Source organism: Equus asinus, chromosome 3 (genome assembly GCF_041296235.1).
Source record: "Equus asinus isolate D_3611 breed Donkey chromosome 3, EquAss-T2T_v2, whole genome shotgun sequence".
Taxonomy (NCBI): domain Eukaryota; kingdom Metazoa; phylum Chordata; class Mammalia; order Perissodactyla; family Equidae; genus Equus; species Equus asinus.
Window position 1 is genome coordinate 154,755,266 of NC_091792.1, and position 25,058 is coordinate 154,780,323.

The window sequence follows — 25,058 nt, forward strand, 5'->3', positions numbered from 1 at the left end:
CAGAGACCTGAACTATTAGGCAAAATAATCTCTTTGGGCATCTCTGGATGTTACTTGGTGATTTGGGAAAGTTACTCAACCTCTCTGTGCTTTAGTTTCCTCATATTTAGAATGGGAATAATAATAGTACGCTTACTTCGGAGAGTTATTATGAAAGGTAAATATGTTAATGTACCTGAAGAGAGACGACCCCTGTTACTTGGTAAGGACTATGTGTGTTGGCTATTATTATTACCACCACCACCACCATCTCCATCTCCATCATCACCATCATCATCCTAACCAGCACCACCAGCACTGCCAACGTCACCAACATCACGACTACCACCACCACCACCACCATCACCACCACCATCACCATCACCATCACTACCACCATCACCACCACCATCACCATCACCATCACCATCACTACCACCATCACCACCACCACCACCATCACCATCACTACCACCATCACCACCACCACCACCATCACCATCACCACCACCATCATCACCACCATCACTACCACCATCACCACCACCATCACCATCACCACCACCATCATCACCACCATCACTACCACCACCACCACCACCATCACCATCACCACCACCATCATCACCACCATCACTACCACCATCACCACCACCACCACCATCACCATCACCACCACCATCATCACCACCATCACTACCACCATCACCACCACCATCACCATCACCACCACCACTACCATCACCATCACCACCACCATCACCACCACCATCACTACCACTATCACCACCACCAGTATCACCACCAGCTATTTTCTCTCCTATGAAATCCACCTTCCAGCCAGACTTTACGGATTAAATGAAAAGTGCATACAGAAGCACTGGCAGTTGGTGCAGAGTGCTGGGACTGATACTATGTGGCTACAGTGCTATTTGTGTCAAGCGCAAAGCGGAGGGAGGAGCTGCGACCAGCCTTCCCTTAGGAAGAGATCTCTCTCACTGACCAGGGTGGTCCTCCCTTGGAGAAGTCGTCTCTCTCACTGCTGCCATGCTTCCTTCGTAGGCATCGCCCTCAGTGCGCTCCCCATGTACCTGAGCGAGATCTCGCCCAAGGAAATCCGTGGCTCCCTGGGCCAGGTGACTGCCATCTTCATCTGCGTTGGTGTGTTCACCGGGCAGGTCCTGGGCCTGCCTGAGCTGCTGGGAAAGGTAAGAGTGGCTTCCCGGCCAGCCATGGCCCTTCTTGTTTCATGTCACCATCACAGCTCCCCATGTCCCTTGCAGGATAAAGGGTAGCCTGAGGTGCGCCCTTCCTCCAAAGCCTTGTCCCTGTGTCTTGGACTCCCTGAGCATGCTAGCCTTTCGCTTATGATTGGAGAGAAGTTGTTGTTGTGTTCTTTTGATTGGGTTTGATTTTTTTTTTTAGGATAAAAAGAATACATAACAAATTCAAACCTTACAGAATGTTCAAATCCACCCACCCCATATCTTGTTAACTGCTAGGTTAGTATTCATTTAGGCTTTTTTCTTTGCTTAGAGAAACCTGTATAAACATATATCGTTTTTAAAGTGCAGTCATGCCACACACGTTGTTCTGCAACTTGCTGCTCTCATTGACTATATTTTGGGCATATTTCCAAGATGGTTGCTTAGCTCTACCTCACTCCTGAGTCTTTCTTTCCTATGTAAATATGTAGTTGCACAGTCTGCTGTTTTGGGCTTCCTGTTTTGGAAGCAGGAAGTTTCTGACTTTGAATCCCAGTTCAACAATTTGCTTGCTGTGTGGCCTTGACACAGAGGAATGCCTCACCCAGGTTGGGATGGGGTAGGGTGGGATCAGAGAAGGCTTCCCAGAGGAGGTGGCCTCTAATCTGAGCCCTGAAGGGGGAGCAGGAGTTAGGCAGGTGATGATGGGTTTGGAGAGAAGACATTGCAGAGAGAGGGAATAACTAAAGGAAAGGCCCTGGGGTGGGAGCAGGCCTGTGAAAGAACTGGGAGTGGCTGGGGGCTGAGGGAAGAGCAAGCGCTGGGGCTTGAGAGATCAGGGCCCTATTCACTGACATCGTCCTAGGGGAATAGGGAGCCCCGGGCAATACTAGAGCAGGGGAGTGACATGGCTAGATCTGAGTTAGAAGGTGGCTTTGGAGGGGGTGAGGGGGCCGTGTTGTAGACTAGGGTGGGAAGAGTAACAAGAGAGGAGAGGACCCTGTGGGAGACGGCTGCTGTTGGTATTCCTGATAAGGAAAGGAGGGAGGGGACTGAGGCAGTTGCCCTGGGGAGAGACGGGGTGGATTGAGTCCACAGGGCTTTCTGCCTGATTATCCGATGAGGATGAGGGGAGGAAAATGGCTAGGATGCCTCCCAAGGATGCAGAAGCATTCCCTTCCTACCTACACAAGAAAGCCAGGAGGGAAGGAGGAGAGTAAACCTCTAATGAGGGTCCAGTGCCCGCCAGTTCGGGCCCTGGAACAGAGTACAGTTGACAGCCCTGCCCTGTGGGCTGAACCCCAGCAGGAGGAGGCAGCAGCAGAAAGCAGCGGAACAGAGGCGCCCATCGGACGGTGCTTGTGTAAAATACTTACTTGCGACGTCATCAAATCCTCACAGCTGCTTTGTGAGCAGCTCATACCTGTAGCTGTGGAAATGGAAGCAGAGAGAGCTGAGGTATAGAACCAACCAGTAAAAAAAGCGTTGGAGCCGAGATCAGAACCAGGGTCTGTCTGCTTTCAGACCCACGTACGGGATGTGTCTCCACCGCTCTCCCCTCCCTGGAGGTAGCAGGAGACTGAAGGTTCCAGCCCCTCGAATCACAGGATTGGTTCCCCTGGCAGCCAGGCTCCATCCTTAGGTGCTTTCCAAAAGTCACCTCGTTAACAGAAACTCAGGTGTGGTTCAAAGGGGTTTGCTGTGAATATCGAGACACGTTTATCAGTTTATCATTCCTATCACTTAGGACATTCCAAGAGTTTTAGGGGCTCTGTGCCAGAAATAGGACAAAGACCAAATACATGTTTCTTATTATAAATCACAATATCATGGTGAGAGCCTCGGTGAGGAGGACACAGGGCCCCTTTGTGCCTGAGCCTTCCTGACCCTGAGCCAGCTCTTGCCTTCATCCACAAAGGTTTATAAGCTGAGGAATCAGGCGTGATGGACACGTGATGGTGGGACAATGGGAGCTGGTTGGCATTTATCACTTAAAAAAATGTTTTTTGAATGTTTTGCTAACACTTTTTATTGTGGTAAAATACGCGTAACACAAGGTTTACCATTGTTTGAAAGTGTGTAATTCCATAGCGTTGTGCATGACCTTTTATATTCCAGCTGGGCCAGGTCACCTCAGAGGCATCGGCTTCTGATCTTTTATCGGCCTTTTTGGCTTATTATGACTACAATTTTTTTTCTCCTTTGCAAAAGCAGAAGCAACTCACACTTTACATCTGTGATTGTCACATGCACGACAATTTCTGTCACTACTGTGAGTGTATTGGAAACGGTCTCCCATAGCACAATGAAGTCCCACATTAAAGAAATTTTTGCTTTTCGTTTTTAAAGATATTTTAAAATTCTAAAAGTGAGCATTATGCGTGTGACAATAAAAACGGTATGACAATTACAGCTTCTGTTCTTTAAACATAAAAATGTATTTTAAAGTCAACGAATAGTACTGGTGTCCTCCAGGAGTAAAATAAATGAATATCAGCCCCAATAAGGCTAAGCTTTTCCTCCTTTGGGAGAATCTCCAATCCCTCGTCACTCCTCACGCTCCTCTTTTGTAAGTCAGCGTGAGGTCCTTTCTGCTGCTTGGGTCCTGTCTTAGTCTGTTGGGGCGCCTATAACAAATACTGTACACTGGGTGTCTTATGAACAAAATCTATTCCTCATGGTTCTGGAAGTCTGAGGTCAGGGCGCCATCACAGTGCGGTTCTGGTGAGGGCCCTCTGCCTGCCTTGTCGATGGCCGCCTTCTCTCTGCATCCTCAACTAGGGGAGAGAGACATCCTCTCTTCCCTGTCTCTTCATATAAAGGCACTAATCCCATTCTCGAGGGCTCCATGCTCATGACCTAATAGCCTCCCCAAAGCCCCGCCCCTTCATGCCATCACCTTGAGGGTTAAGATTTCAACATATGAATTTGGGGGGGACATAAATATTCAGTCCATAACAGGTCCCCGGGTCTTTCTTGAACTTGTCTTCGCTCTTCATTCACTCATTCAGCACATTTGCTGACGACTCAGTTGGATGCTGGTGCTACAGTTTTGAGCATGTCCATGAACTGGGTATATTCCACACCCTTCTGATGTTCACAGTCTGCATGGACTGTGTAACCTTGGGCAGGTCACCCCACCTCTGTGAGCCAGTGTCCTCCTCAGTGGCAGGCGTGCTCACAAGTCCCAAATCCCCAAGCTCCACTCCAGCATGGCTTCTTCCAGGAAACATTTCTGGCAAACAGTGACACTATTCAGCATGTCCCCAGGACAGACAGCTTGTACACGAGCCTGGCCTGTACTATTATTTCTCTTTGCTTCTGCATCTTTTCCCTCCAGTGGATCATGTCATGGAAGCGTATGTACAGTAAACCCAGAGGTTTCCAGTTTATTCACTCATTCAGCAAGTATTTAGAAAGCTCCTGCTCTGTGCTAGGTGCTGGGCTGGTGGCCGGTGAGCATGTACCAAGGAGATCAGACTTCTCCCCGCCCTTGGGGGGCTCACAGGGAAGGCAGCTGGCCAGCGATGACCATTGTGATGGGGAAGGGTAGGGCTCCATCCTAGAGCCGGGGGCCGGGGATGGTGTCCTGCAGAAGTGACATTTAGACTCACGCTTCCAGGATGGATAGGGTGTAGCCAGGCCAGGACTGGGGGGGAGAGGCGGAAGGGGGGAGGGCGTTGCAGGCAGAGGGAACAGGTTAAGTGAAGGCCCCGGCATTTGCTCAGAGGCAGAAACCGCAGGGGCTGGAGCACTGAGATGGGGAGTGTGGTGCCCTGGAGAGGTAGCGGGCCACATCGCGTGGGGCAGGAGGGCCACACCTGTGTTGTAAGTGAGTAAGTGAAGGGTGGGCAAGATGACGGGCTCGGTGGGGCCTGTGTCAACTGGGGGGACATCCCCTGTCCAATGAGGGCACCACCTACTGTTCCCATGACAGATCTTGGGCCAGGACTGACAGATTTTCTGCTTTTCAAGAGAAGTTAGAAATCCAGATTTTTATGTCATACTTCCTGATTTCTAAATACTGGAAACAAGTTAACCTCTAAAAGAACAAACCAACAAAACCCCTCCCATCTGTGGGCTGGGTCCAGCCTGTGGGCCTCTCTCGTACACCCTGATGGGGAGTGTGCGTGCCTGTGAAGATTTATCTTTATGCAAGAGCAAGGAGAAATCGTTGACAGGTGGAGCAAGGCGACAGCAGGTAAGATGTGTACTTTCAAAGAGACTCGGGCTGCCGCAGGGAGAAAGGATTGGATGCCAGCCAAGCCCAGAGCGGCTGCGCTGGTCCAGTCGAGAGACGCCGGGGGCTTGGTTTAGAGTGATGGGGGTGGGCGTGGAGACAGGTGGATGAGGCTGCTTAGTGAGCGATGGGATGCGGTGTCTGAGGGAGGAGGAGTCAAGGACGGCATCTGGCAGGTGCCAGATGCTAAGACAGGGAGCCCTGGAGGAGAAGAAGCTTTGCAGGAGTGTAGATGGCAAGGTCACTGAAATGAACTGCCCGGGTCGCAGAGCAACTTGAGGCAGAGCCCGTTTGAGGACCCTGGATTCCTGGGCAGTGGTCCTTGTTCCTTGTAGCAGTGGGCTCAAAGCTTGATGCTGGCCAAGGGGCCCAGCGCCCATGCCCGCCTTCTGGCCCCAAGCCAACCAAGACCATGTGCCGTTGGTCCCCAGAGGCTGTCTTTTCCCATTCAGACTGGAATTTTCCAGATAGTCTTAGAGCTGCTTAGGAGGATGTGTAACTCAATAGATGCCTGTTTTTCAAATCCATGCTCCATGCTGGGCTTCTGGTCCAGGGAAGAGCGGCAAATGGGAAATTTTCATTCTTCTCTTGGGGGATTGGTGATATTCCGGCCAAGTAAGAGCCACAGTTATTTCACTAAGTGTCGGAATTTCCTTTTCTCTATTTTAATCGTATTTCTCATTTACCTTCAAAGACAGACACAACTGAGCTTCTGAAAAAATTAGAGAGAGCGAAGCCGTGCTTCAGTGCAGGCCGCGGCTTTGAAGTGCAGAGGCTCTGAGAACAGGTTCCCAGAAGGGAGAGGGAAAGAAATGTAGGAATTAATGCTGGTGCCGTGAATTTAATCAAACACACATTGTAAAGCATTGTGGGGTTGAACATTTGTGTGACTTTTTTTTTTTTAAAGATTGGCACCTGAGCTGACATCTGTTGCCAATGTTTTTTTTTTTTCTTCTTCTCCCCAAAGCTCCCCGGTAGATAGTTGTATATTCTGGTCGTGAGTGCCTCTGGTTGTGCTGTGTGGGATGCCGCCTCAGCATGGCCTGATGAGTGGTGCCATGTCCACTCCCAGGATCTAAACCAGTGAAACCCTGGGCTGCTGAAGCAGAGTGCGTTAACTTAACTACTTGGCCGGCCCACAAAGTGACGTTTTTTTTCTGGTGAGGAAGATTGGCCATGAGTTAACATCTGTGCCAGTCTTTCTCTATTTTGTATGTGGGATGGCACCACAGCATGGCTTGATTAGCAGTGTGTAGATCCGTTCCCAGGATCCAAACCCATGAACCCCCCGGCCGCCGAAGCAGAGCACATGAACTTAACCACTATGCCACCGGGCTGGCCCCTGAGGTGACATTTTATGTTTCCAAAGGATATTTTTAAAACCATAATAATTAGCTATCTCTCCTGAAGTGATGAAGAAGAAAAGAACTTAGGTGAAAATTGAAGGCAGAAGTGTGAGAAGACAGGGGAATGACTTGAGGTCATAACTGAATGATTCCCCAGGTGGGAGAATGGCCATTTTCAGCAGGTAGCACCCAGGGAATAAGCAGGAGTCGGAGTTCTTCAAGGTCCTAACAGGGCAGACTTCACATACAACTTCTGTCCGTTTTGTTCCTCGATAGAAATATTTAGTGCTCAGCTTAGAACATTTAGAAAATATAGAAAAGGAAGTAAAGCCACTTGAAATTCTGCCATGTTAGGTGGGGTGGCCACTTTTAATATTTTGGGCCGTTTCTCTCTGCATTTCTATATATCTGTTATGCGGTAGAGAGAGTACTGTGTGTAGCCTCGTGTTTTGCTTTTAAAAGATGACTTACCGTCTCATCAAAACCATTTCTCCATATCAGTAAAGATTCTTTGCAGACACCTATTTTTAAAATAGTGTAAATAAATGTTCGGGTTAGCGTCATATTCCGTCAGAGAGCTGCACTGTAATATTGACCGTTGTTGAATGCCTTTGCTGCTTCTGAATTTTCACCAACATGCACAATATTGAGACAAACCTCTCTTGTAAATCTTAAACTCCTTCCTATTTACTTACTTGTTTGATTTTTATGATTATGATGCATCCATACCCATTGTACACAATTTGGGAGAATTTAGGAAATAAAAACATTAAAATGTCTGTATCTCACCATTTCTGGATAAACACTTGCGGCTTGCGGCTGCATTGCTCCAGTCTCGACCTCTGTGGTCACACTGCCTTCTCCTCTTCTCTCTGGGGTAGGATTTCCCTTGGTCTCCTCTGATAAGGACACCTGTGAGAGCCCTTAGCGCCCACCCAGATAACCCAGGATAATCTCTGCATCTGGAGGTCCTCACCTGCAGAATCTTTTTTTTGCCACATAATTTAATCACAGGTTCCAGGGACCTGGATATCTTCTAGACGACCGTTACTGAGCCCATCACAATAAGTCAGTCAGTTTTCAAATATTTCTTCTGTAAACATCTCTCTATTCATGTACTTTCCTCATGTGTCATTGGGATGTTAATGATTCTCTTAGTAATTTTTACAACCTCTTTTGCTATTAAGGATATTAACCCTTTGATATATTTGGAGCAAATATTTTTATGGCCTTTTTTTTACTTTTAATTTCCTTTTTATTTTCAATGTGTGAATTATAAAAAGTATTTTTATGTAGCTAAGTCTTTCTTTTCCTTTGAAATTTCTTGCACTGATTTTTAGCTTAGAAATCTCTTCCCCTTTCAGGAGTACGATGAATCCTCTGTATGTGTTTGTGGGTTGTTTATGATATCAGTTTTTACATTTAATTCTTAAAATCTTTTGGGTTATTTTAGAATATGGTGTGAAGCATTTAAATTTTTTCCCGACCTCTGTTACCACTTTTCCTAAACTATTCACTAATCCAAACAACATTTCCCCCATTGATTTTTGAGGTTTCCTAACCACACATTAAATTCATACTATTCATGAGTTTCTGCCCTGAACCATTCACTTGGTTCCTTCTATTTCTATTCTAGTGCCCACACTGCGTTGTTGTTGTTATTGTCACTTGATTGCATGTTTAATACTGTCCTCACTAGTCTTTATTTTCAAAACTGTGCCGGAAACATTCACTTGTTTATTCTCCTGTGGGAACTTTAAAACTATTTCCTCATTTTCCAACACAAACAGAAATGTCATTGAAATGGTTATCGCAAGTGTGTTGAACTGATTCATTAATTTTAACCCAACTGAGATTGTTTTTCATCATTCATTGTTTCCATTGGGAAGCCTGTCACGCCTTCCTCTTCATTTGGGCTCTCCTTTGTAGCCCTTGGTTTCTATTGCTGTTGTATTTCCAACTAAGAAATAGAAACTGTAATTTTCTTGTTAATTACTTAGATATTTTTGTTGTTTTTAAAAGACTGGCACCTGAGCTAACATCTATTGCCAGTCTTCTTTCCTTTTTTTTTTTTTCTTCTTCTTCTTCCCAAAGCCCCCCAGTACCTAGTTGTATATTCTAGTTGTAGGTTCTTCTGGTTGTGGCATGTGGGACGCCACCTCAGCATGGCTTGATGAGTGGTGCCATGTCCGCACCTAGGATCTGAACTGGTGAAACCCTGGGCCACTGAAGCAGAGCACACGAACTTAACCACTCGACCGTGAGGCCGGTCCCCAGATATTTCCTATCTTGTTGCTGCTATTAGAATTTTTTTCCATTATGTTTTCTAACAAAATACAGGAAAGTTACTGATTGTATATGATAACCTGGAACTCTCTTTTGCTTTCTAATGGTTTTTGTTTGTTTGTTTGTTTACCTAGATGATTCAAATGAAGGATTATTGATAGCATCTGCAAAAAGTGATAATTTTGTCCCCTCCTTTCTCATAGTTATACCTCTTATTTCCTTCTACTGACTTTCATGTCTTATTGCATTGGCCAGGATATGTTAACAATATTGACTGTAGTAGGCATCTTTGTTTTTTCCTGATTTCTTGGGAATACCTATTGCCTTTCACTATTAAGTATGTTAATTATTATTAATTTGAAATGGATATTATTTATCTTGGTAAGGAATTATCTCTCTTAGTTTTTATAAACTATCAGCAATATGTAAAATATCTCCAGATTTTTATTAGGCTATTGGTGCTTTTTTGTTACCTGACAATCAATTATTGGATATGTTGTATTATTGGAGTGTCTTGTCTTAAAGCATCCTTACCTTCCTGGGTTACATCTTTCTTGGTCATTGTGGAGTGTTCTTTTGATATGTTGTTAAATTTGATTCATCATTATCCTGTTTAGAATTTATATACTTATATCTATAGATGAGATTTGTCTGTAGTTTTCAATGTTGAACTCATGTTTTTATTTCTTATCTTTTACTCATTCTAGAACAGATTATGTAACATTAGTTGGTAATTAAAGTATCAAAAGACCTCGCTAGTAAAACCATTTCAACCTAGTCTTTTCAGGAAGAGATTCTTTGAGGAAATTTTATCAGTTTCTTCTTTAATTAACAATCTGATCTTTTGCTTTTGAGTCAGTTTTGTTAATTTTTGTCTTTTCAATACTCACTTATTTCATTCAGACTTTCAAATATGTTTGCAAATATGCATACAACTGTATGAGTTTTCGTGTCCTCCATGTCTATTCTTTGTATCCTCTCTCGTCTTAATTTTATTTACTTGATTTCACTCTCTTTTTAAAAATAAAATTTCCAAATGGTTGTCTCTAATTTTGTTATTTGAAAGACTAAAGTCTGTTATCTATTTTATTGCTTTCCAATTTTATTCGTTTCTGCTTTGTCATTATTATTCATACATTTTTTCTTTGAACATAGATTTGCCAACATTCCTCAAATTTTAATAGGCTACTTTCTCAATGTTCTAAATAGTTTGTCATTGGATTCTGTATTCCCGACAGTTAGTTATTTAGAACAATTTTTTCAGTTCCCAAGTGGATGTGACTTCGTTGTTGTCAGTCACTGCCAGTTTTGTTTTGTCGTAGGAGAAAGTAATCTGTAAACTTCTCCTTTGGGGACACATTAAGGCTACTCTGTGACCAGTTTGTAATCAACTTTTATAAATATTCTGTGTTTGCTGAAGGGCGGTCGCTCTTTCTTAGCACATTATAACATACCGACCTGGCATTACAAAATGATCGTTGTTTCCTCACAATCATTATTGCTAATCTACCAAATACATGGGCCCTCATACCAGAAAAATTCCCCAGGAGCTTAAAAAGAGGTGACAAAATGCGGCTCTGTAAAGAATGAACTCCAGAGGGAAGGGCGGAGCGGCCCAGCTGTGGCACAGTGGAGCGCAGTGGGTGTTTGGGTTCTGGTGCTGACAGCCTGGTCTGCATCCCAGCACTGCCGCCCACGTGCTGTGGGACTTGCAGTAAGCGACTGGACCTCTCTGAGCCTGTCTTCTTACCTATTCAATGGGGTTACATTGGCACCTGTTTCATGGGGCTTTTGTAAGGCTTGAAGAGGGAAATATATATCAAGCATTTCACCCGGTGCCTGGAGCTGGTGCTAAATTGATGTCAGCCAAAATCTCATTTAATTCGTGTAGCAGTACTTGGAAATAAGTATTATTGCTTTCTATTTTACAGATTAAAGGCTCAGCCTCAGAGAGGTTTAATCATTACCCCTGGTGACTATGGAGGCTGAGCTTCCTGGCTCTGAAGTGTGTGCCCTCTTTGCAGTAGGACCAGCATCCTGCCTGGCTGGTGGGGGGCGTGGGGAGGCAGCCCCGAGTTGAGGGTCCTGACACAGAAAGGAGGCAGGCCAGTCCTTCTCAGGCTGCTATTTTTCTCTGTGGACCTGGCCCCTGAGTGCCAGAAAGCACTTCTTTTCTGTGAGCATTTGATCTAGAACTCTCTGGACTTCATTTGAGCCCAGGAAGAAAAGAATGCTTGATTTTTATAAGAATATAAAAAGGAACCTATTCATTCATTTTAAAGTGATTGCATCCCCAAACAGCCCAACACCACTCTCACCGGATGAGAGTCGTCTTTATTCTCCAGGGACTTAGAAATCACACCTTTCTCTCTGAAATGAAGAATCTCATTTTGAGGCGTGACCCAGGTGTTTTCCGCAGCTGGAGAAAACGTTCAGATGCGTCGGGAGCAGCCACACGATGAAGTCTCTTTGATGGGAAATAAGAAGAAAGAAAATTAGAAACTGTCACCTCTGCATTCTTCCTGCCACTCTGAGTTCCTCTCAGGCTGACGTCCAAACTCCTTCAAATGACAATAGAGCTCTGAATCTTCTCTTTTAGGTAATTCACGCTCTTCAGATGGGGCCATGTCTGTCCTGTTAGCTTCCTCTCTCGGCTGTAATTACTGGTCTTCCTCTGTGACAGTAGGAAAAAGAATAACGTTCTGTTGGGAAGGGCTGTGCTGTTGGTCAGGGGTTAGAGCTGATGTCTGGAAATCGCAATCTTGAGGGTTTATTTAGGGACCCGTCACAGCTGTAGTCACTGTGCTGCCGTGCAGGATCCTCACAGTGTGGTCCCTGCCCTGACAGTTCCTGTGCCTCTGAGACTCTGGGGTGAGGCGCAGCAATCTGTTTTAACAAGCCCTCCAGCGGATCTGACTCCTGTTTAAGTTTGAGAACTCCCAGGAGCGTGATTCAGAGCAAGGACTCCGGGACTGACGGCTGGGTTTGGATCCCAGCTCTACTACTTACTAGCTCTGTGACCTGGGCAGGTTACTTAACCTCTCTGTACCTCAGTATCTTTGTTGGTAGATGGGGATAAGTGTGCACAGCTCACTTGTACAGTTCTTAGGACAACGGCTAGCACAGAGGAATCACCTCTAAATATTACTCTGTTCAACTTCACCCTGTGCAAGGTGTGTGCCGGATGCTCGACCTGCGTCCCCTCTGTGCTGTGAGCCATCAGAGTTCGTTGCTGCCACCTCAGTCTTCCCCAAACAACACTGTCCTCTCAGAGACTTGCTTTGCTCTGTTTCGGAGTCGAGTGGTCATTCACCTGCTGGTCTTTCCCAGGAACGGGGTGAGAGGTCTCATCTTTGTACCATCATAGATCTGACATTGGGGTCTGTGATGTTTAGATGCTCCCTAAATGTGGAAGAAATGCACAAAGTTTCCTTGACCTCGGATGATGAAGATGATGCTGTGACTTCGGGGGAGTCACCTCTCCTGACCCCGAGCTCCTCAGCACTGAAAGGAGGGGCTTGCATTAACGTCGCTCCGGAGCTCCCGTCTGCTTGAGCTGCTGGCTTGGTGGCTGGTGCTTGGTGGTGACCGTGTCCCCCTGGGCTGGGGCACTTCAGACACTTGGTCAGCTCAGCTGATCTTGGTCTGCAAGCAAGGAAGATTGAAGGGCTACGAAGATAAATATAGTAGTTCTTGAAGCCATGTCATCTGGAATGTTAAAGAAGACCATTGAAACTTGCTGAACTTTGCTGTCCTATCTTGAAGACAGCCTCAGGGGAAGACGATTGGTTCAGCTGCCCTACGAGCAGGTGGCCTGGAGTGGGTGTCGGAAGAGAGAGAATTTGCTGAGCCCCATGGAGGGAAAGGTGGGTGGCTCTGGAAGTGGCTTGGTCATGGCGCTGCTGCCTGGTAACTCCTGTGGCCCCGGCAGCCAGGCTGGTATTGCCTCGGAGCGAAGCCTTGAAGGCAGAATAATTCAGCAAAGGTCAGGCAGAGAGCAGGGTCGTGCATCATCAGACTGGGCCCCAAGTCTGATACTTCACACGCACTGTGGGTCAGGCTCTGTTCTAAGCTCGTTCAGCGTGCTAACTCATGGAATCTGTGCAGCGACCCTGTGAATTAGTTACCATCGATATCATCCCCACTTCACAGATGAGAACACTGAGGCACAGGTCAGTTAACAAACGTGCTCAAGTCACGCAGGTAGCAAGTGGCAGAGCTGAGATTCGAACTCACTGCTAGAATCCCCACTGTTGCCATTCCAGCCTTGGCCTTTCTCGGGCAGAACCCAGCTCAGCAGAAGTGCTTGTAACAAAATGCTCCCTGCCCGTGGCCAGCTCTGCCTGTGTGGGTGGTCTGGTTATAACACGTTCCCTTCAACAAATGCTTCTGAAAAAGCAAAGGCACCACCTCCAGGTGTTGGCCATTTTGTCCTCATCCCCACCTCGTGGGGCCATCGGAAAGACAGTAAGATGGATCTGAAATGCTCTGTGAGCTGCATATCGCTGTACAGATGTGCAAGTGGGTGATATATGCAGCCTCCAGGGCTCCTTGTGCAACGGCTCATCCTCTCCGGGGATGGTGACATCATTAGACCCATTTCTCAGATGAGGAGGGCCAAGTCTCAGAGACAGGCAGCCCCTGAGGCCTGTCTGGGCTGCAGAGGAGGAGCGTGCCCTCAGCTCCTGGCCTCCAGGCCCAGCCCCGTCCACTGTTCTGCGTAGTGGCCACTATCTCTTGGGCACAGGTCCTGAGCTATCTCATGCAGTCCCCACTGTCACCTGGGGGGAGGGGAGCCTTACCGGGAGAGAAGTGAGGAGGCCTCGGAAGCTGAGCAACCTGCCAAGATCGCTAGCTCAGTCCCATCCTGATCTTTGATTGGCCTGACTGTCTCATGCAGTCACTTAGCGTCTCTCAGGCCCAGTGTCCCCATTTGGAGAATGGGGAATGAGGCTTTGTTCACACAGCTGGGGAGATGGGAGGTGGGGCAGGAGGACCAGAGTTTGCCGAGCCGTGGGCTTTCTCCATGTCATGTCACCTGACCCGTGCCCCCGCCTGGGAAATTGGTTCTCTTATCCCCCCATTTGACAGGTTAGAAGATGGAGACTGAGTGGGGAAACTCCTCCAGGAACTGTCTGGCTCGTGATCTTGGACATGGTGTGGACCTGGGGAGGGGTAGGTGTTACTAATACATTATCGTATGTGAGACCCCCTGGCACAGTGCTTGGTCCTTCCTTTCCTCTCCCTGAGGACAGGAGTATCCAACTCACCTCCCATCCTCTGAGCATGGCGTGTGCCCACCACCTAGAAGACACGCAGAAGATACTATTGAATAAATGGGTAAAAGCTCCTCCCCCGTTTCCGGAGGGGTTTCCCTGTGTCGGGAGCTGTGCTGAGCTCTTCACCAGTGTTGTCTGATGTGAGCCCCACAGCACACAACAATCCTACAGGACGTGATTGCTATTATCATACCAAGTGGCAGATGAGCAAACCGAGGCCACACAGTAGTAGGAGTCCCAGCCAGGACTCAGCCTGTGCAGTCTAGCTCAGACCGCTGTTGATATCACCCTGCCTGTCTGTAACTAAAGCAGTGCGGCCCAGGACTCCCACTTTTATGGGGAGCCACTGCCCCAGAACCAGGGCACAACATTTGGGGAGCTCAGGGATGCTGCGTCCAGATTTGTGTTGTGATCAGGCGCCCCCTACTGTCTGCAGTGGGCAGGAGCCCAAGCCCCTGTTTGGACCAGTTTGCCCACTGGTGATGTATTCATTCATTCGGCAAACATTTATTGAGCGCCTCCTGTGTGCCTGGCACTGTTCTGGGCTCTATCCAGCAGTGAAGAAAACAGACAAGGATCCCTGCCCTCCTGAACCTTGCATTGTAGTGGAAGACACAGATCAGAGACTAACATATGAGGTCGGACGGTGGTGAATGCCGTGAAGCTGTGAAGCAGAACAAAGCAGGAAGGAGCGGGGAGGCCTCCAGGGCTGAGACAGGTCCCTGGGGAAGGATCCTCCCCCCCCCCCCCCCAGAGATCCTTACCTAAACTGTCGTCTTCCTGCTCCCTGCTGGTGCTGCCCATCCACCTCCATCTCCATCTCATGCAGCCTCCCTGTCCCCCACTGACTGCCCCTAAATTCAGGCCCTCCTACCCCGCCTCTGGACCACCGCTGAGGACTTGCACCCATCATCTCTACCTGTTACCTCCATATAATTCCAATCAACTCATTTTGCTCAAATCAACCAACATTCATTGAGCATCCCCGATGGGCCAGACCCCACAGAGATGAGTCAGTCAAAGTCCCACCTGCAAGGAGCTCATTGCTAGAGGGGCAGATAGATGGGATCTCGGACAGTGGTGGCCCATGCAGGAAGCCCGGGGCTGGAAGGACCATGGGGACAGCCCTAACGCAGCAGGGGAGGGCCAGGGAAGCCTTTCTGGAGAAGGTTGTGTCCACCCGAAGGGCTAGGGGACAAGTAAGTAACGAGGTGGGAGGGAAGGGAAACACCATTCCAGGCAGAGCAAACAGCCAGTGCAAAAAAGTGAAAATAAGAAGATTTAGGGGCTGGCCCAGTGGCATAGGGGTTAGGTTTGCACACTCTGCTTCCACGGCCCGGGGTTTCCTGGGTTCGGATCCTGGGCTCGGACCTACACACTGCTTGTCAAGCCATGCTGTGGTGGCGTCCCACATACAAAATAGAGGAAGATTGGCACAGATGTTAGCTCAGGGCAACCTTCCTCACCAAAAAACAAAGAAAAAAGTAAACAATAAGATTGAGAGAGAGTTAGGCACATTTGGAAACAGAGTGGCTCAATAAGAGCCCCAGGGAGGCAACGACAAGAGATGAGGAGGAGGACAGGTCAGCCGGGGTCACATTCACCCCACCCCTCCATGCCCCTGTCATTTCAGTCACCTCTGCCCACCCCACTTCCTATGACAGGGCTTCAGCCGGGTCACAACAAGCCCCTCCCCGGGAGGGTGGGATGCACGGTGGCAAATGCTGAGACTTGGAAGTCAGAAAGTTGGAAATTTCCTGCCTCTGCTCCTTCACAGCTGTGTAGATGGGACAAGTTACTTCAATTCTCTGAGTCTCAGTTTCTGTATCTGTAAAATGGGCACAATAGTACATCCTCCATGGAGTTAGTGTGTAATCACTGGAAGAGATGCTGTGTATGAAAGTGCTTGTCCCTGAATTCTATAAATAGTTGCCATCTGCCTTGCCATGGCTCCTGTGTCTGCCACATGAAGCCCCAGTTCCTTGGTCTGGCATTCAAGGCCCCTGAATTTGGGCCCAATCTCCAATTCTAATGCCTCAAGCCTCCAGCACCATTCAACTGCCCAGACTTTCCTAACCACCCCTCCTGCTCTCCTACCATCCGGTAATCCTGCCATTGCCTCACCCGACATCGTTGATTCTCTCTTCACCTCTCAGTCCACATCCCTTAGCGTTCAAGAAAGACCCAACTCAAATGCTCCACACTCCAGAAGAGGAGTGTAGGGGAACAGCCCTTCTGAAAATAGAAGCCAAACACCACTCGAGCTTGGCCTGATGCTCCCACAAAAGCTTTCGCTCACTCGGTTAAGTTCTCATAACAGACATTTCTCATGCCTTCTGTCTGATAGGGTAACATCGACGTGCCCTTTCTTCGTGCTCCTGTCTGACTTCACTCTGACTGTGGGCCCACTGGGGCCGGACCCACCTTTCCCCCCAGATCCACCTGTCTGTCCCTGCCCTGCCCCGTGTGGAGCGGCTGTCACTGGCGTTGTTGACGGGCTGAAGCAGCATTTCATCAGGGGGCCCGCAGCCTCTTTTATGAGCTTAATTGGATGGAGGGTGCTACCTGGGGCGAGAGAAGGCAGAGCTTGTTTTCCAGGCTGAAGGGCCCTTTTGTTTCTTCAGTGGCAGTCTGTGCGGGTTAATGGAGTCTGAGAGGCGTGGGTAGGCACAGGGCCCCGGAGAGATGCAGACTCAGACGCTGCGCTTCCGTAATTGGATGAGGCAGATGTTGCTTCTGGCAGATTCCGAGTCCTAATGTGTATCTGGAACAATAAGACTCCTCTCACATGTACCTTGACCTCTGAGCTTCCCCACCAGCACCCACTGGGAACGGTTCCTTTCTGTGCTTTGAATGCTGAGGGGAGAATGTCACCCGGTTCGCCTGGGTCCCTGCCCAGGAGGGCTCTGTGTTGAAAATGACGATGATTTGAAAGAAATGATCCGTCATCACCCACTCCCCCCACACACCCCCATCCAGCTCTTAGACCCACCCGGGATGTGACTCAGCCCCGCCCCGAGAGTCAGAACATTCGGGTTTCTCAGCCCCAGACCAGTTCTGGTTTCGAGGGTGAACGACAGCAAATGTTGCTGAGTGCATAGACCAGGGAGTCACCACTTGGAATCTCGGGGCATGAGGCGAGGGGCAGGGTGAGTGAAACTCCAGAAAAGTGCCTTGAATAAAAATTATTCAGATCTGAACTTCATATTTGATTTAAAACAAATTTTAGATTATTTTAGTCAAAGCATTGCATGCAAATAGTTAAAAAAAAAATCCAGTAGTACTAAAAGGCTTACAGTGAATAACAGAGGTCCACGGCTCCACCCCCTCCAGCCTTTTGCAACTCTTTCAGCTGTGATTTGGCAATTCCTCCATATTTGAAGATAATTGGAGCCAGTTCCTTATAATAAAGCCATATCTGTATATCTATAGCTAAATAATTGGTTATGACAGTACTTGTAGATTCACTGGTTTTAGACTTTTTCATTGATGTCCTATGGTAATAGTTGAGGTCAAAGCATAGTTACCCCACTATCCCTCTCTTCACCTTTCTCATCCTACCACTGCAGTTACAGCACAGTTTTTTTTTTATTAATTCAGTGGTTAATATTTATATTATTATGACTATATACCCTGATTACTTTTTGTACTTTCTTTTCTCATGCAACTTTTTGTTTTTCCTGGAGTTGATAATTCTTTTGTTCTTATTTCTCACTTGCTTAGTTTTCTGTGTACCCAGAGTTGAGTTTTTCCAAATGCTCTAACACTAAACACTTGGCAATAAATTTGAAAAATGCTGAACTATATCACAGATGTTCTATCAATTCTATTTTTAGATTATTTTAATGTAAACTAGTTGTTTCTAGTCCTGGTCCAGAGCTGTCCCCCTGGGTTTGTCATGTCTCTCTCCTGGGCAGGGTCTATTCTTCCCTGGGCCCCGTGTCTTCCTCTTTTTGGTTTATTTTCTTGTTCTGCTGACTCATTGTCTTTGGTACTTTCCTAAGAAAACATCCAGGAAGGCAAATCTTTTGAGACTTTCCATGTCTGAAAATGGCTTTATCCTACACTTACACCCAATAGATGGGGAGGTTGGATAGAGAACTGCTGGATGAGGATAATTTTCCTCAGAATTTCGAAGGCATTCCTCCACTGTCCTTTAGTATCTGGCAGTGTGATGAGAAATCTGATGCCTTTCTTATTTCTGCTCACCTCTAAGTAAACTATTGTTTACTTCTGGGAGCTTTTACAATCTTCTTTTTATCTCTTGTTTTGGAATTTTACAATTGTATCCTTCAGTGTGGGTCTCTTTCACTGTGCAGAGCTCTGGGTAATCCCTGTCAATCTTCTGAGTTGTTTCCTTTCATTCTGAGAGATTTTCTTATGTCACTATCATGGCCTTGAAGACTTACTGTTGTTAAAATGTCAGTTCACCTCACGGTCGTCAGTGATTCCTATGCAATCCCAATCAAAATCCGTTCAGCCTTTTGTTTTTTCGTGTAAAACAGATGAGCTGATTCTAAAGTTTCTATGAAGATTAAAGGTCCTAGAATAGTCAAAGCAATTTTGAAAAGGAAGAACAATGTTGGAGGTCCTGTACCACCTGGATTTAAGACTCACTATAAAACCACAGCGATGAGAACAGTGTGGTATGGCAAAACAATAGAAAATAGATCAATGGAACAGAACAGAGAGATCTAAACATATATGGCCAATGGATTTCCAACCAAGGTGTCAAGGTGATTCAAGGTGGACAGAGTGACCTTTTCAATAAATGGTGCTGGAACAACTGGCTATGGGAAGAAATAAAAGTAGGAGACAGACGTTGAGCCTGTCTGGCCATGACTGAGGGTAGGAGGTGGTCTGGGCTCCAATTCCCCGCTTCCTTCTCTGAGAGAGAAGCCGCCAGATGAACGGGCAGCATGGCTGTATTTCCCTGGGAATATGCATAATCTTAAAACTTTTACTTGTTCTAGGAAATGCACACATTTTAAACCATGCTTTCCTTCATGTAAACCTTATGTTTTCAAGTTGAAGAGCTTAGGTTTGGGAAATGTCACCTAAGGAATGGCCCATTACCCAAACTCCAGATCCTATCCTCACTCATTAAAAAAAAAAAACACAGGGAATCTGTTGCTTCAAAATCTATCCGTGGTGTCACTCAAAATATTTATTGGGAATCTGATATGTCTAGAAGGAACAACAGAGCTGGCCTGGTCCAATCTCCTCATTGGACTGATGAGGACATGGAGGCCTGAGGGAAGTGACTTGCTCTAAGACATGCCACTAATGAGTGACATAATGATGTTAATAGAGATAGTGTCAAACATTCAAATAGCACTAACTCCATCACAGACACATTCCAAGCACTGTCCACGTATTGACCCATTTAATCACAACAATCTTATTGAGTAAGTACAATTACATGGCATCATACACATTTTGCAGATGAGCAAACTGAGGCATAGAGAATTTAAGTAACTTACCCAAGGGTACTTTGCCAATGAGCAGCGGAGCTAAGAGGAGAATGCAGGTGTCCTGGCTGCAGAGTTTGTGTCCTCTGTCATTACACCCACCACCTTCCCAGGGGATTCAGGGTGTGTGGCTCTGGACAGCCAGACTCCCCAGCCTGAGACTGCATCCCCCACACCAACGCCCTAGACCTCAGCTCTGCAGATGCTCTCACATGCCGTAGACGCTGCATTCACTGCTGGCCAGTGATCTCCCATGGGACCAGTTTCTTGACCAAGCTGGACTCCAGAGTGTGAAGCAGGCACAAAAAACAATTACCCAACGCCATGTTAAAAGGGCTGTAATAGGGGGCCAGCCTGGTGGTGTAGCGGTTAATTTCGTGTGCTCTGCTTTGTGCAGCCCAGGGTTTGCAGGTTTGGATCCCAGGAGTGGACCTAGCGCAGCTGGTCAAGCCATGCTGTGGTGGCATCCCACAAAAGGTAGAGGAAGATTGATACAGATGTTAGCCGAGGGCCAATCTTCCTCTCTCACACACACAAAAAGGACTGTAATAGAGGCACGTGCCAATGGAGCATCAATGAGGGGGGTCCTTTAACTGCCTGTGGGTTCAGGGCAGGCTCCACAGGAGGTGACATCTGAGCTGGTTTTAAAGGAAGAAGTAAGAGTTTGCCAGGCAGGCCAGAGGAAGTCAAAGGTCTTCTGGGCAGAGGGAACAGCATGTGCAAAGGCTCAGAGGTATCAGAGAACAGGAGTTCTTTGAGAGAGCTTGAAACTACTGGGGATGGGAAGGACCCCGGGGAAGGAGCTGATGCTACAGTGGTGGCCACGTGGAGCACCTGGAAGCTAGAGGGTGAGCCCTTTTCTGGTGGTTTCTTTCCATGATAAGATGTGGCCTCTCCCTAGACTCCTGGGCACAGGCTATGCTGATGCTGGCTGGGAGCCTCCACCTGCCCTCAGGCCCCTACCTGTGCACACCCATTCACCTGCTCACTTGATCGCACACAGCCTGGAAGGAGGGACACCTGTGTGAGGAGTGGCTGAGGACAAAAAGCAGTACCAGAAAATGGTCCTGGGTTTGAGCTCTCTGCGCTCTCTTCGGCTTCAGTCTCCTCCTGACACGTAAGGTCTTTCAAAGACGAGGAGAAAAAGTGAGGTTCTGCAAAAGACCCTCTTGATAAGCAATGACAATATGAGTGGGGCCTCTGCTCATCGAGGGCAGCGGGTGCCCGGCGGGCTGGGACGCACTGGCCCACAGCTTTATGAAAAGGGGGTGCGTCGGACACGACAAAGCTGACGGCAGAGATTCATTGGAAAAAACTAGAACTCAGCTCAGGGCTCCATGGGAGGCTCCCCCACCTGCTGCTCTGCCCTGCTGTTACTGTCCTCACACTTGCCCTGACCTTCTGCAAATGTCCACAGATTGAATGAATGACAATGTTAATGAGTTAAGGAAACAAGATATTGGTATCACTTTGAAAATCCAGCCTCACACCCCACGTGTGCCAAGATTTAAGGGCCCTTAGAGGTGGAGGGGATGGGAGCACAGAATTAGGTATAGCCTAGCATCTTACAGATGGGGAGACCACGCCCCAAGAGGGAGGGGAGCCCTGCTTGTTCTCGGCGGGTTAAGCAAAGGGCCACCAGGAGTGTCTGTGTCCAGAGCAGGAGCACCAGACAGCTGGACAGAAACCCCAAGGGCGAGAGAGCATCCAAGGAGGTGGGGCAGTGGCTGATGAAGTCAGATGGGGGGGCGTCCCTGAGAGTGGGTATGCTGGTTCTTCAACTCCTAGACTTCCTGCTCAGGGCCGAGGTGTGAGTTCCATACACTCAACCCAGACACCAAGTCGCAGGCTCATGGGCAACAGATATAACCTCAGACCCCCTCTTTGATTAGGCCGGGCCACTTCTGTTGGCTCAGGACCACTTGTTCATCAAAAAAGAGAAAAAAGAACCAACATCTATTGGCTCCCAGCCATGTACCCAGCCCGTGCTCAGGATATCACCTCCGTCAACCTCACAGCAGCCCTGCAAATAAAGTGTTAATTACTGTTCTCGTTTTCTAGCTGAGACATCTGTGGTCCCAGAGAGAATAAGTAATTTGCTCAAGGCCCCATAGCTAGTAAGTAGAAGAGCCAGAACTTGAACGTGGGTCTAATTCCAGAGCTGAGTAGGGCTGTGAAAGGCAGGGACTGACATCCAAGGTCACAGAGCTTCTTGGTAACCAGGGCTGGTCCCTCGCCACTGATAATCAAGCCTCACACTCTACATATTCCCAGTATTGAGGTCATCGATGGGAAAATCCAATTCACGTGAGCATCCTTGTGCTTTTATGAGCCTTAGAACAAACCACACTTGTTTTGTCTTCCTTTCTTGAATTCCATTTGGAGGACACTGATCTGACGGCAGATAATCCACAATGAGGGTTGTAGAAGGAGGTGGCAGACAGAGCCGTGGTGTGAACAGTTCTGAACAATGGGACCCAGAAACCAGGGTGATTCAGCTAGAACTCTGTAGGCTGACAAAGGGATTAATAACGGGCTTCAAGTCCAGGGAACGTTATTTAGAAAAGAATGGTGGTTAGCTAATTTGCCAGGAAAGAAGAGCAATCTCTATAACTGTATCCTTAGGAAATTGGATGGGCCTGAACAAAGGGCAGCTAAGGGGTGACCTGTCTGTGCATGAGGTTGCAGTAGGGGTTGAGAGCACAGAGCTGAGCATCGTGCTGCCTGTGGCTAGTCCCAGCTCTGCCATTTATAAGATGCGTGACTGTGAATGCATTACTTAACTCCTTCATGCCTCAGTTTCCTCAGCTGTACAATGGGCATGAAGGCAAGAGTACTGTGAGGATGAAACTGAGTTACCATGTGTGAAGCACTTAGCAGGTTTGAACGTGCCTGATGCCAGCCTGTCACTGTAGGTTGGCCAGGGGAGGCACTTGGCAGGAAGGCAGCCTTTAATGATTGCATGGCTTCTCTCTCTAAAGTGAGGAAGGGACAAACTTGATTTTATGGAAGATTTTGCTGCAGGATTTTCAACTGGTCTCTCCACTTCTCCAGCCTCAATTTCCTTATCTGTAAAACGGGAATAACAGCTTCCGACCTTACTTTCCCATAAGATTGCTTGAGAACAGAGTGAGGCAGAGGACACCCAAACCCTTGGAAAAGCAGGGAAATGGTGTAGGAATGGGGGGCACTGGCATTTCCTCAAAGGCCGCTCTGGGTCCTATGTGGGTGCTTCCCTCACCCCTGGTACTCAGGACACCTTTCCAAGAAGCGAGTGTTATGATGTCAGTATTGTTTCTAACATGGGAAATGAAGGGTAATCATAAAGCCCGTGTTCTTAGGTCCTTGTTATTGTTGTTCTTGGAATAGAATCCAACCATGAATACATACCCAAAATGGCAATTCTAGAACAACACATTTGCTGCGATGAATCTTAGCAGCTGGATTGTACACTGTAGGGTCAGGTGGTATCGATTTCTGCAAGACGTAGAGAGGAGATGGTGACAGACCGACATGTCAGTAAGGCGGTGCAGACACAGCTGGGCACACGCTCCTCACCCCTGGGCTCTGTCAAGCTGTGGCCAGCAGGGTCCCTCCCTGGAAGGTGGTTCCAGCAATAACAGGTTCAGTGGTGTCAGGAACATTTATTGGCCAGAGCTGTTTCCCTTGTGAGACACAGCCCGTAAACAGGTGAGGGGCATTCAGACATTTCCCAAAGCCTCCCTTCTGAAGGCGAGCCCAGGCCTCCACGTTTCTCCCGTGTGGAGCGGCTGACGCATGCGCCTGCGCCTTCCCTTGATGGAGACCTCACGTGTTTGGCTAATAGCATGAGCCATTGGGGCTGAGCTCGAGTGATCACTGATGAGTTCTGTATGGAACTTGCTATGGAGGAGCAGGGCTGGATCAGCTAATATAACCTGCTTATAAATTCTCTATTCAGCTAGCAGCTGCCACGAGGGGAGGTGACGTGGTACTGCTTTGCTCCGAGAACCGTGTGATCTCAGGAAAGAGCGGGAATCAGAAGAGCCGGGCTCTTGTTCACCTGTCCCCCACTTTCTCATGTGACCTTGCCTGAGTTACTTCACCTTTCTGGGCCTCATTTTTCTCTTCTATAGACTGGAAATTATAATAACACCTCATGGGGAATATTATTTATGGTATTTTAGCCTTTTAATGAGATATCACGTAGGGAAGTTTTAGCATTAAATAAAGTTCTTTAAAAGCAGGAGTGTCTGTTATTTCAGGAGTCTCCATCTCTAGCAGCATCACTTACCTGTGCCATTCATCTTACCCAACATGCATTCCATCAACAAGCGCTTACTGAACACCTGCCATGTGCCAGGCACTGGGCAGAAACATAACAACACGGCAGGGGGTGGCCCTGAAGTGGCCCTGAAGAGCTCCGTCTAGTCGGAGAGACACACCCATAGAGAATACATTGTGACACAGGTAACAAGTGCTTTAATGGGATTCTGTACCAGGTAGAGAAGTCATCTGTAGGAGGGAATGCTGAAATTGGAAGGATAAATAGATTTTCTGTAGATAAGAGCAGGCATTTCTGGGAGAGGAAAGAGCATACGCAAAAGCATAGCATCATGACATCAGCATGGTAGATTCAAACATGCTCACAGATCGGCAGGACCAGGACAGGGGCACAGGGAGCTGGTGTGTAGCCAGCGGCAAAGCTGGAGTCGTGGCAGGGTTCTAAGAAGACAGGGCCTTGTATTTCAGGCTGAGAGTGAGGACAACAGGCAGCCGCTAAAAGGTATTAGAGAAGTAACTTTGAACATCAAATTCCCATTCTAGAAGGATCACTCTGAGGCTGTGAGGGGAATGGGAAGGAATGAAAGACGATTTGGAGACAGTTAAGATGCTGTTGCAAGAATCTGGGCAAATCATGGTAAGGTCTTCCCCTAGGGCAAATGCTAGCAAGGAAGGAAGGGAGGAGATGCACAGGAGAAAGGGTTAAGAAACAGAGCCAGGAGGACCTTATGAGGGTGTGCAGCAGCCGGCTGGTGGTGGGAAGGCTGTGAGTTATGGGGGAATGGAGGGGACTCCTAGGTGTCTGAATTGGTTACTGGAGAGGTGGCGATGGCCCCAACTGTGATCAAGAGATCGGCGTGGATGGGCTGGGAGGTAAGACACTGTGTTGGGGCTATGGAACCCAGGGCTACCAGTGGAGCTGTCCACTAGGCAACTGGAAATGGGAGTTACGGGTCCCGGTGAGAGGTGTGGGCTGGACGTGGAGATTT

General features: G+C 47.7%; 1 protein-coding gene across 7 annotated transcripts in view; it reads left to right on the plus strand.

Moving 5' to 3' along the window:
• Nucleotides 1–25,058, plus strand: part of SLC2A9 (solute carrier family 2 member 9) — a 231,717-nt gene that overhangs the window by 93,830 nt on the left and 112,829 nt on the right. For all 7 annotated transcript variants that reach the window (XM_070506228.1, XM_044767825.2, XM_070506230.1 and 4 more), the window contains one exon: nucleotides 1,042–1,187. In XM_070506228.1, coding sequence (XP_070362329.1) covers nucleotides 1,042–1,187 — 146 coding nt within the window. The remainder of the gene's footprint in view (nucleotides 1–1,041; nucleotides 1,188–25,058) is intronic.